Source organism: Haliotis rufescens, unplaced genomic scaffold, assembly GCF_023055435.1.
Source record: "Haliotis rufescens isolate VD_foot unplaced genomic scaffold, xgHalRufe1.0.p SCAF_12, whole genome shotgun sequence".
Taxonomy (NCBI): domain Eukaryota; kingdom Metazoa; phylum Mollusca; class Gastropoda; order Lepetellida; family Haliotidae; genus Haliotis; species Haliotis rufescens.
This window is the reverse complement of record NW_025963802.1, coordinates 28,816,454-28,829,087: the sequence shown is the minus strand read 5'-3', so window position 1 is coordinate 28,829,087 and position 12,634 is coordinate 28,816,454. Positions and strand designations below refer to the sequence as shown.

At 45.6% G+C, this 12,634-nt stretch overlaps 1 protein-coding gene across 15 annotated transcripts in view; it reads right to left on the bottom strand.

Moving 5' to 3' along the window:
• Nucleotides 1–12,634, bottom strand: part of LOC124116598 (probable sodium/potassium/calcium exchanger CG1090) — a 95,885-nt gene that overhangs the window by 19,255 nt on the left and 63,996 nt on the right. For all 15 annotated transcript variants that reach the window (XM_048393490.1, XM_048393496.1, XM_048393487.1 and 12 more), the window contains exons 5-6: nucleotides 12,484–12,584; nucleotides 5,026–5,210 (exon numbers count right to left, since the gene is read on the bottom strand). In XM_048393490.1, the coding sequence (XP_048249447.1) occupies nucleotides 5,026–5,210; nucleotides 12,484–12,584 (286 nt within the window). The remainder of the gene's footprint in view (nucleotides 1–5,025; nucleotides 5,211–12,483; nucleotides 12,585–12,634) is intronic.

The window sequence follows — 12,634 nt, the reverse complement described above, 5'->3', positions numbered from 1 at the left end:
CTGGTCCAGTGTAGCAGCAAGGGAAGGGGAGGGGAAGGGTCTGGTCCAGTGTAGCAACGAGGGAAGGGGAGGGGTCTGGCCCAGTGTAGCAGCGAGGGGAGGGAAGGGGAAGGGTCTGGTCCAGTGTAGCAACGAGGGAAGGGGAGGGGTCGCCCAGTGTAGCAGCAAGGGGAGGGGAAGGGTCTGGTCCAGTGTATCAACGAGAGGAGGGGAGGGGAGGGAAGGGGAGGGGAGGGGAAGGGTCTGGTCCAGTGTAGCAACGAGGGGAGGGGAGGGGAGGGGAGGGGAAGGGTCTGGCCAAGTGTAGCAGCAAGGGGGGAGGGGAAGGGTCTGGCCCAGTGTAGCAGCGAGGGGAGGGGAGGGGAAGGGTCTGGCCCAGTGTAGCAGCGAGGGGAGGGGAGGGGAAGTGTCTGGCCCAGTGTAGCAGCGAGGGGAGGGGAGGGGAGGGGAGGGGAGGGGAGGGGAGGGGAGGGGAGTGGAAGGGTCTGGCCCAGAGTAGCAACGAGGGAAGGGGAAGGGTCTGGCCCAGTGTAGCAGCAAGGGGAGGGGAAGGGTCTGGTCCAGTGTAGCAACGAGGGGAGGGGAGGGGAAGTGTCTGGCCCAGAGTAGCAGCGAGGGAAGGGGAGGGGAAGGGTCTGGCCCAGTGTAGCAGCGAGGGGAGGGGAGGGGAAGTGTCTGGCCCAGTGTAGCAGCGAGGGGAGGGGAGGGGAGGGGAGGGGAGGGGAGGGGAAGGGTCAGGCCCAGAGTAGCAACGAGGGAAGGGGAAGGGTCTGGCCCAGTGTAGCAGCAAGGGGAGGGGAAGTGTCTGGTCCAGTGTAGCAGCGAGGGGAGGGAAGGGGAAGTGTCTGGCCCAGAGTAGCAACGAGGGAAGGGGAAGGATCTGGTCCAGTGTAGTAGCGAGGGGGAGGGGGGGGGAAGGGTCTGGTCCAGTGTAGCAACGAGGGGAGGGGAAGGGTCTGGCCAAGTGTAGCAGCAAGGGGGGAGGGGAAGGGTCTGGCCAAGTGTAGCAGCAAGAGGGGAGGGAAGGGTCTGGCCCAGAGTAGCAACGAGGGGAGGGGAAGGGTCTGGCCAAGTGTAGCAGCAAGGGGGGAGGGGAAGGGTCTGGCCCAGTGTAGTAGCGAGGGGGAGGGGGGAAGGGTCTGGCCAAGTGTAGCAGCAAGGGGGGAGGGGAAGTATCTGGTCCAGTGTAGTAGCGAGGGGGAGGGGGGGGGGGGGGGGGGGGGGGGGGGGGGGGGGTCTGGCCCAGTGTAGCAGCGAGGGGAGGGGAGGGGAGGGGAGTGGAAGGGTCTGGCCCAGAGTAGCAACGAGGGAAGGGGAAGGGTCTGGCCCAGTGTAGCAGCAAGGGGAGGGGAAGGGTCTGGTCCAGTGTAGCAACGAGGGGAGGGGAGGGGAAGTGTCTGGCCCAGAGTAGCAGCGAGGGAAGGGGAGGGGTCTGGCCCAGTGTAGCAGCAAGGGGAGGGGTAGGGTCTGGTCCAGTGTAGCAACGAGGGAAGGGGAGGGTCTGGCCCAGTGTAGCAGCAAGGCGAGGGGAGGGGAAGGGTCTGGTCCAGTGTAGCAACGAGGGAAGGGGAGGGGTCTGGCCCAGTGTATCAACGAGAGGAGGGGAGGGGAGGGAAGGGGAGGGGAGGGGAAGGGTCTGGTCCAGTGTAGCAGCAAGGGGAGGGGAGGGGAAGGGTCTGGCCCAGTGTAGCAACGAGGGAAGGGGAGGGGAAGGGTCTGGCCCAGTGTAGCAGCAAGGGGAGGGGAGGGGAAGGGTCAGGTCCAGTGTAGCAGCAAGGGGAGGGGAGGGGAAGGGTCAGGTCCAGTGTAGCAGCAAGGGGAGGGGAGGGGAAGGGTCTGGCCCAGTGTAGCAGCAAGGGGAGGGGAGGGGAAGGGTCTGGTCCAGTGTAGCAGCGAGGGGAGGGGAGGGGAAGGGTCTGGTCCACTGTAGCAGCAAGGGAAGGGGAGGGGTCTGGCCCAGTGTAGCAGCAGGGGGAGGGGAAGGGTCCGGCCCAGTGTAGCAGCAAGGGGAGGGGAAGGGTCTGGTGCAGTGTATCAACGAGAGGAGGGGAGGGGAAGGAAGGGGAGGGGAGGGGAAGGGTCTGGTCCAGTGTGGCAATGAGGGGAGGGGAAGGGTCTGGCCCAGTGTAGCAGCAAGGGGGGAGGGGAAGGGTCTGGTCCAGTGTAGCAACGAGGGAAGGGGAGGGTCTGGCCCAGTGTAGCAGCAAGGCGAGGGGAGGGGAAGGGTCTGGTCCAGTGTAGCAACGAGGGAAGGGGAGGGGTCTGGCCCAGTGTATCAACGAGAGGAGGGGAGGGGAGGGAAGGGGAGGGGAGGGGAAGGGTCTGGTCCAGTGTAGCAGCAAGGGGAGGGGAGGGGAAGGGTCTGGCCCAGTGTAGCAACGAGGGAAGGGGAGGGGAAGGGTCTGGCCCAGTGTAGCAGCAAGGGGAGGGGAGGGGAAGGGTCAGGTCCAGTGTAGCAGCAAGGGGAGGGGAGGGGAAGGGTCAGGTCCAGTGTAGCAGCAAGGGGAGGGGAGGGGAAGGGTCTGGCCCAGTGTAGCAGCAAGGGGAGGGGAGGGGAAGGGTCTGGTCCAGTGTAGCAGCGAGGGGAGGGGAGGGGAAGGGTATGGTCCACTGTAGCAGCAAGGGAAGGGGAGGGGTCTGGCCCAGTGTAGCAGCAGGGGGAGGGGAAGGGTCCGGCCCAGTGTAGCAGCAAGGGGAGGGGAAGGGTCTGGTGCAGTGTATCAACGAGAGGAGGGGAGGGGAAGGAAGGGGAGGGGAGGGGAAGGGTCTGGTCCAGTGTGGCAATGAGGGGAGGGGAAGGGTCTGGCCCAGTGTAGCAGCAAGGGGGGAGGGGAAGGGTCTGGCCCAGAGTAGCAACGAGGGGAGGGGAAGGGTCTGGTCCAGTGTAGCAGCGAGGGGAGGGGAGGGGAAGGGTCAGGTCCAGTGTAGCAGCAAGGGGAGGGGAGGGGAAGGGTCAGGTCCAGTGTAGCAGCAAGGGGAGGGGAGGGGAAGGGTCTGGCCCAGTGTAGCAGCAAGGGGAGGGGAGGGGAAGGGTCTGGTCCAGTGTAGCAGCGAGGGGAGGGGAGGGGAGGGGAGGGGAAGGGTCTGGTCCACTGTAGCAGCAAGGGAAGGGGAGGGGTCTGGCCCAGTGTAGCAGCAGGGGGAGGGGAAGGGTCCGGCCCAGTGTAGCAGCAAGGGGAGGGGAAGGGTCTGGTGCAGTGTATCAACGAGAGGAGGGGAGGGGAAGGAAGGGGAGGGGAGGGGAAGGGTCTGGTCCAGTGTGGCAATGAGGGGAGGGGAAGGGTCTGGCCCAGTGTAGCAGCAAGGGGGGAGGGGAAGGGTCTGGCCCAGAGTAGCAACGAGGGGAGGGGAAGGGTCTGGTCCAGTGTAGCAGCGAGGGGAGGGGAGGGGAAGGGTCTGGTCCAGTGTAGCAACGAGGGGAAGGGAAGTGTCTGGTCCAGTGTAGCACGAGGGGAGGGGAGGGGAAGGGTCTGGCCCAGTGTAACAGCAAGGGGAGGGGAAGGGTCTGGTCCAGTGTAGCAACGAGGGGAGGGGAGGGGAGGGGAAGGGTCTGGTCCAGTGTAGCAACGAGGGGAGGGGAAGGGTCTGGCCAAGTGTAGCAGCAAGGGGGGAGGGGAAGGGTCTGGCCAAGTGTAGCAGCAAGAGGGGAGGGAAGGGTCTGGCCCAGAGTAGCAACGAGGGGAGGGGAAGGGTCTGGCCAAGTGTAGCAGCAAGGGGGGAGGGGAAGGGTCTGGCCCAGTGTAGTAGCGAGGGGGGAGGGGAAGTATCTGGTCCAGTGTAGTAGCGAGGGGGAGGGGGGGGAGGGGGGGGGGGGGGGGGGGGGGGGGGGGGGGGAAGGGTCTGGCCCAGTGTAGCAGCGAGGGGAGGGGAGGGGAAGGGTCTGGTCCAGTGTAGCAGCAAGGGGAGGGGAAGGGTCTGGTCCAGTGTAGCAACGAGGGGAGGGGAGGGGAAGGGTCTGGTCCAGTGTAGCAACGAGGGGAGGGGCAGGGTCTGGCCAAGTGTAGCAGCAAGGGGGGAGGGGAAGGGTCTGGCCCAGTGTAGCAGCAAGAGGGGAGGGGAAGGGTCTGGCCCAGTGTAGCAGCAAGGGGGGAGGGGAAGGGTCTGGTCCAGTGTAGCAGCAGGGGGAGGGGAAGGGTCTGGCCAAGTGTAGCAGCAAGAGGGGAGGGGAAGGGTCTGGTCCAGTGTAGCAGCGAGGGGAGGGGAAGGGTCTGGCCAAGTGTAGCAGCAAGGGGGGAGGGGAAGGGTCTGGCCCAGTGTAGCAGCAAGAGGGGAGGGAAGGGTCTGGCCCAGAGTAGCAACGAGGGGAGGGGAAAGGTCTGGCCCAGAGTAGCAACGAGGGAAGGGGAAGGATCTGGCCCAGTGTAGCAGCGAGGGGGAGGGGAAGGACCTGGCCCAGTGTAGCAGCGAGGGGAGGGGAAGTGTCTGGCCCATTGTAGCAACGAGGGGAGGGAAGGGTCTGGCCCAGTGTAGCAGCGTAGATGGGATTTAACCATGGGTTGAGGCAGCTACTCAAAGAGTTATACCAGAAACCAGTTTTGACAGAACAAGTTTGTACCCCTTCTTGGTAATGTATTTAGCAACACAATCTCTCACTCATATTTGTAACTTAAACTCCATAGTTGTATGACAAACTATCATGTTCCTGCAACAAATACCATCCCAATCCCACATACTACTAGCTGGACAACTTACTCACGATCTAATGCTGAATGCATTATTCATCAACATTTTCAATGTCCCCCTAAACACATTTCCCCATGGTTGATTTCGGGTGGGTATTTTTTCCAAAAACAACAATTGTATTATAATAAATATACATGTTCATATAGAGATGCTGATGGGGGTCAAGCTGAAAATAACAACATATATATTCACAAATAGTTTCACATGCTTTTTCTGCATTTGGAAATATAACACACTAATAATATCATTGTAATAAGTTCCATGTGAACATTAAAAAACAATGTCAAAAAAAATTGAGGTCATATATCCAATCTTACCACCAATGCACCCAGATAAACTTACTTAATTCTCCTTCAGGAATAGCACCATTTGATTTGATTCTGTCATAAAGGACATCCTCCTCTCCGACAGACTTGGCCAGACAACACCTCGAGCATGCTGGGACTAGCCAGTGCTCCAGTCTCAGGTTGAAGTACATGAGGACGATGTACAGAAGATACAGACAGCACAGACAGATGGCCTCGTACCTGTCACAGATAGCAGTCAATACAGGAAGTCAGATATTTGCAATGACATCGTAGAACCAATCTCATTAACTCAGGTCTAGTTCTCACTTCTGCTAAACAAGATCTGAGGATACAGGCTGGGCAACAGATTCTGTCAAAATGACAATCTATCTCCTGCTTCAATAGCATAAACATTTCAAATGGAAGAGACTTTCCACAGCCCATGTCTTGCCATACAATATCGGCCATCTATTACACAGTCCAGAATTTCTTTTGTTCAGTTTTCAAATTTTTAATCTATATTTTTCAAAAAACATAGTCTGGAATGGAAGTTGCCAGTTTGAAACTAGTGCTGTAAAGCTTGAGAAAGCTGTTTCTGATTGTCTATTTCTTGCTAGTCATTTCATTGTTAAGTCAAAGTTTGCGTAAAGGTTGTTCTGACGCGTCCTGTAATAAGATGTTCTCATTACTTTGTGTAGTGTAGTGAGATCTAAGATCTGATGTTAATGAGATTGTGGTAAAACGTATTTTTCTAGATTACCTTGACTAACCTTGTTTCTAAGACTGATGGACTGATGGAGGCCCATGCCCAAGGTGTTTATTCATGGTGTAGGCTGGATTTATCCCAGTAATATTTATATAAATCTACAGGGCTGCTTTCTTGACAGTCATCATGAGGCCATATGTTTCTTATTTCATGGTTCACAGATTTGTGAGTGAAAAACCTGGTCAGTAGGCAGCAACATAATAAGATAACAAGCACACTTAAGATTTTGTTTTCAAAAAGTCATTTGAATATAATACCATGTGAGCAGTGTTTTGCAAACTCTTTATCTATTGCTATTTTGAAAAGTTATCACAGCCAAATATTTTCCTAACATTTTTAGACTTATCTAAGCACAAAAAATAGTTCCACAGCACTGTAGCTCACCTGGATAAGTAGTCAACAATTTAAAATGTTAACAAAGACAGGCCTTTAACAAAAGGTGCTCTCTTAGTATTTATGCAGAAAATATTTCAATACGAACACCAAATGCATTAACAAATATGAAACAAGTATCTAAATGTCCACAATGTTTCCAAATCTCCAAGCATGAATTTAATGTACTATTTTCAAACAATAATGTAATGCACAACAACTACCAGAGTTTTTACTCAAAGGTTTTTATTTTAATTGAGTTATTTACATTTTATATTGGGTAAGCATTATTTTTCACTCATCTATTCATCACTATTGGGTTTTTCCAAAAATGAGTTAACATTTTGAGATTTAAAAAAACAATAAAAGAATGTTTTAGATGTAAATAAGGGTTCCAACTATAGGCTTGACTCGGAGAATAAATAAGCTCGTAATTGTGTTTCGGAAATTAGCTCCATTGTATGCATGCTGCAAAAGCTTCATTGGGTATTTACGCATGCTGTTTTTATACATTTGAGTTTTTCATTTAATGCATGCATTTCTATACACAAGTTAATTGAAAGTAAGTGGGTCTTGAATATTTTTGGGGGCTATTTTATGCAAATACGCAGCTGATCTGTAGCTGTGACTACATTTCCTTTTTACAAAGTTTCAACTCTGAGCCTTACATAGTATCTGAGTATTTTTAATGCCAAACAATTTTTTTATTTATTTCACCAAAAACACTGTAAAATCACAATGATTTAAATGAAATATGTCATCATCAGGAAAAGCATACATGCCAAAGTTGGGAGAATTTAAGGGCATTACATTAGATTATGACGAGAAAGGGCCGACCAGTGGCCATAAATAGAGGTTCTTAGTGGCTACATTGAAAATCAGATTCAAAAGCCCTTAAACAAATTGGAACAATCCTGTAAAGTTTCAGCTTCATTGGTCAAGGCTGGTTTCTGAGGAAATGATGTTTACAGCTTGAGAAAATTACTTTTGAGAGAATTTAGAAGTGCAACTGTCAAATCAATGTCTAAATATCAAATATCGCATAACATGGAACACCTATGTTGAGTCCCACTACTAACTACACGTACATGTACCAATTTTTATTACATTCTGAACAATAATGACTTATAAAACGCCATAAAAACTTGCAGTTTTCACAATGATCCATGTGAAAAGGTCAAATGATGATCAAAACATATCGCAAAAAAAACCCCGGAACATATGAATTTAGTCCCACTACTAACTACACATGTACAAAACTTACATTTTGAAAAAAATGGCTACTCAGTCAAAAATAGGTTTTCATGATGCCATTGTGGCAATGTTGAAAATTGGATTCAAATCTCTTGAACAATTTGGGTTGTCATCATTAGTGAGAACTTTCTGGCGACTTTCAGTCAGGTGAGTTAATAAATAGTTTTCCTTCACGAGTAAGGGTGAAACAAACACTCCGGCCTGGTGTGACAGTAGGCATATTCTCAAAAGACTCCAATAAACACATGTTGTCATCAAGCAACAACAAAGATTAATTGGATAAACAGAGCTCGAGATAAGCCCCATATTTGCGTAAAATATGCATTGAATAAATTGATATATGCAGACGAATCAAATAATCAAATAATACGCAACAAATAAAATTGCAATAAAATTAATGTGTATATTATAAGTATTAGATAAAACGATTGCGTATATTACAACTGTTGGATAAAAGTATTGTGTATCAGCCGATTGTGAAATTCACTTACTGACAGATGCCATTTGAAAAGCACATCGTGCCTAGTCAATGTTCATTTTTTTTCTTAAACCATCGCTGATTGGTGATTAAAGATATATAGCCTTTCTTACAATGCTATGTTTTGCAAAACAACCATGGTTTCCCAGAGAGGGAGCCATAAGCACACAGGTATACTACTATTCACCTAGTTTTACATGATATATAGGGTTTGTTACAAAGCAGGTTTTCGAGTTAAAATACCCAAATGTCAAGAAACAGGTGGGTAAAAAAAATTTAATACCCTCTAAAAATGGTGGATACCCAATCAAAAATTAAACCCCTGGGTTAAATACCAAAAATAACCAAAAGCTTATCGATAGATCTGGAGATATGTCTGCAACAAAGCAAAGCATTGGCCAGTGTTCTCCGCAAACACAGTTTCACTGATTGGCAATTAATTATGGTCATCTAAGCTCACATGCACGATCCAATCAGAGTCTTTCAGCCTCAGATTGCCAGCCATTCAAGCAGTCTCAGTCTACACAAATCTCATTATCTGCTTATTGTAATGGTGAAAAGAGCAAGTCATTAAAGGTTGGATTAAACTTGAACAAAACATGTTCATAAACCTCAAATTCCAAATTGAATATCCAGTGTCTTTAAATCCTAAATATTCTCATACTGTGAGGAAACCAGTAACGCAGGCCTGCCAAAGTGATTAAATGTTCTCTGCAGCCTACAGCTTTGTACACAGTGTTAAGCTTACAGCTATTTTCCATCAGGCATATTAGTCTTAGGTTTCCCATAAAAGCCTTCCCAGGTATCTGTCGTCAACAAATGGCATCACAAACCTGGTGTTGATATTAAGATTACTGACTTGGTATATTTTAGTTTGTCTGGCCTAGAACCATGAGGTACTCTTGCTGTAATCTTCTGACATGACAAACAGATCTCTAAAATTGTCAGCCATGTATATGGTCATATTATATTATCATACATTCTACATCTTATAGTATTGGTTTTCAGTCATCCAAAATATCATTTTTCCTCCTAACCTTTGCTGTGAAATGCATAAACAATTTCAAAATGGAATAAATCCTCAACAGCAAAAGTTGCTTTCTTCATTATTTTTATGGTTGGATTTTGAGATTGTATTGGGGGTACACAGTGGGTCTGAATACAGTCAGGCTACAGCAGTACCCTGCTCACAAAGCATATTACAGCAGTACCCTGCTCACAAAGCATATTACAGCAGTACCCTGCTCACAAAGCATATTACAGCAGTACCCTGCTCACAAAGCATATAACAGCAGTACCCTGCTCACAAAGCATATAACAGCAGTACCCTGCTCACAAAGCATATAACAGCAGTACCCTGCTCACAAAGCATATTACAGCAGTACCCTGCTCACAAAGCATATTACAGCAGTACCCTGCTCACAAAGCATATTACAGCAGTACCCTGCTCACAAAGCATATTACAGCAGTTCCCTGCTCACAAAGCATATTACAGCAGTACCCTGCTCACAAAGCATATTACAGCAGTACCCTGCTCACAAAGCATATTACAGCAGTACCCTGCTCACAAAGCATATTACAGCAGTACCCTGCTCACAAAGCATATTACAGCAGTACCCTGCTCACAAAGCACAGTAAAACATACTATCCAGTCTTCCAGTCAAGTCATGATATGATATATATCACAATACTTGAGTCATGGTATGATACATAGCGTATATCATGTCTATAAGCACACAAAGCACAGTAAAACATACTATCCAGTCTTCTAGTCAAGTCATGATATGATATATATCACAATACTTGAGTCATGATATGATATATATCACAATACTTGAGTCATGGTATGATACATACCGTATATCATGTCTATAAGCACACAAAGCACAGTAAAACATACTATCCAGTCTTCTAGTCAAGTCATGATATGATATATATCACAATACTTGAGTCATGATATGATATATATCACATACTTGAGTCATGGTATGATACATACCGTATATCATGTCTATAAAGCGACCCCCCCCTCCCCCGGACAAGCCTTCAAAATTGATGCTAATTTATATACCCTGTCCATAAAGCGAATCGGAATGAAGCACAAAACCATTGCATACACAATCCCTATATTTGCAATAAAAACGTGTTTGTCAGCAGAAAAATCACATCGTAGATCTGTCCCTTAAGCGAATCTAACAGATCATAAAAATTAAACTTGGTCAATACAAATTTGAAATGTGAGATAAAACATCAATAGACATGATGGTTATTAATACATAAATTGTATTTCCTGTTCTGCTAGGCATTGTGTTTTATGCAGAGATTAAGATTACCGTTTGTATTTGTCTCGTAAACTAAGCTGGAAGTAGCAATCAGCTGTGCACGCATTTCTTGGAATCTGTTGGTGATTTGGTTAAAAATTACCAAATATTATAACTTTTAATAATTTTTATACAAGAATTGTTTCTGAAACTAATTTTTTTTCAGGAATAATTTATTCCAATATCATGTTATTTTAGTTGCAGCTTTACTATATATAAATGTATTTGAAATAAATTAATAACAATAAGCGTATCATTTTGGTATAGCTGATCGCTATTGACGGATAATTTTTCGTATGGAACAATTTCACCAATCACCGTCAATGCTCCCATGCTAGTGATAGCGAAAACTTTATGTTGATATATACTAGTCCAACTACAACAAATATGACTTTCAGCGAGTCAATGTATGGCATTTATGATATATATATCCATTCTCTATCCACTAAAGTTCGTTTCATATGTCAATAGCTGTAATCTGACCGTGGTTGCTGCAAATAACTCTGAGTTGTTCGCTCTTCTGATCACTTCACATACAACTTTGCCCAAATGAATGTAAACAATATTGAATGAAATTTTGAATAAATTTTATAAAATATGTTACAAAGATAAGTCCAGATAAACAATGAACATTTTATATAACCATACAGTGTAATTACATGATTACCTTGCCTTATATACAACGATATATAGTTTCATAATACTGGAGTCATGATATGATACATATCACAATACTGGAGTCATGATATGATATATATAACAATACTGGAGTCATGATATGATACACATCACAATACTGGAGTCATGATATGATGCATATGGCAATACTGGAGTCATGATATGATACATATCACAATACTGGAGTCATGATATGATACATATCACAATACTGGAGTCATGATATGATATATTTCACAATACTGGAGTCATGATATGATATATATCACAATACTGGAGTCATGATATGATATATATCACAATACTGGAGTCATAATATGATATATATCACAATGCTGGAGTCATGATATGATACATATCACAATACTGGAGTCATGATACGATATATATCACAATCCTGGAGACATGATATGATACATATCAATATACTGGAGTCATGATATGATATATATCACAATACTGGAGTCATGATATGATACATATCACAATACTGGAGTCATGATATGATACATATCACAATACTGGAGTCATGATATGATACACATCACAATACTGGAGTCATGATATGATATATATCACAATACTGGAGTCATGATATGATATATATCACAATACTGGAGTCATGATATGATACATATCACAATACTGGAGTCATGATATGATACACATCACAATACTGGAGTCATGATATGATATATATCACAATACTGGAGTCATGATATGATATATATCACAATACTGGAGTCATGATATGATATATATCACAATACTGGAGTCATGATATGATATATATCACAATACTGGAGTCATAATATGATATATATCACAATGCTGGAGTCATGATATGATACATATCACAATACTGGAGTCATGATACGATATATATCACAATACTGGAGTCATAATATGATATATATCACAATGCTGGAGTCATGATATGATACATATCACAATACTGGAGTCATGATACGATATATATCACAATCCTGGAGACATGATATGATACATATCAATATACTGGAGTCATGATATGATATATATCACAATACTGGAGTCATGATATGATACATATCACAATACTGGAGTCATGATATGATACATATCACAATACTGGAGTCATGATATGATACACATCACAATACTGGAGTCATGATATGATATATATCACAATACTGGAGTCATGATATGATATATATCACAATACTGGAGTCATGATATGATATATATCACAATACTGGAGTCATAATATGATATATATCACAATACTGGAGTCATGATATGATACACATCACAATACTGGAGTCATGATATGATACACATCACAATACTGGAGTCATGATATGATATATATCACAATACTGGAGTCATGATATGATATATATCACAATACTGGAGTCATGACATGATATATATCACAATACTGGAGTCATGATATGATATATATCACAATACTGGAGTCATGACATGATGCATATGGCAATACTGGAGTGGTAAGGTGTATACATTTGTGAAGCATAGGTAAATCATTAAAACACTTGTACTTAACAGAAACAAAAACTAAAATTAATATAAATATATGATTTCTTTCTCAATATATAAAGGACTGAATCAGCATATAATTTGCGTTTGTAAACTTTGACTGACCACTTGACCACTCCGTCCATGATGACCAGTACCAGGGCCAGCACGCTGAGCAGGTAGCACATGCAGTCTCGCACCATCGGCCACCAGTGCAGGTGCACCACCTGAAATTATAAGCATCCACTTCATTTATCTGTGTGACATCTATCAGGTG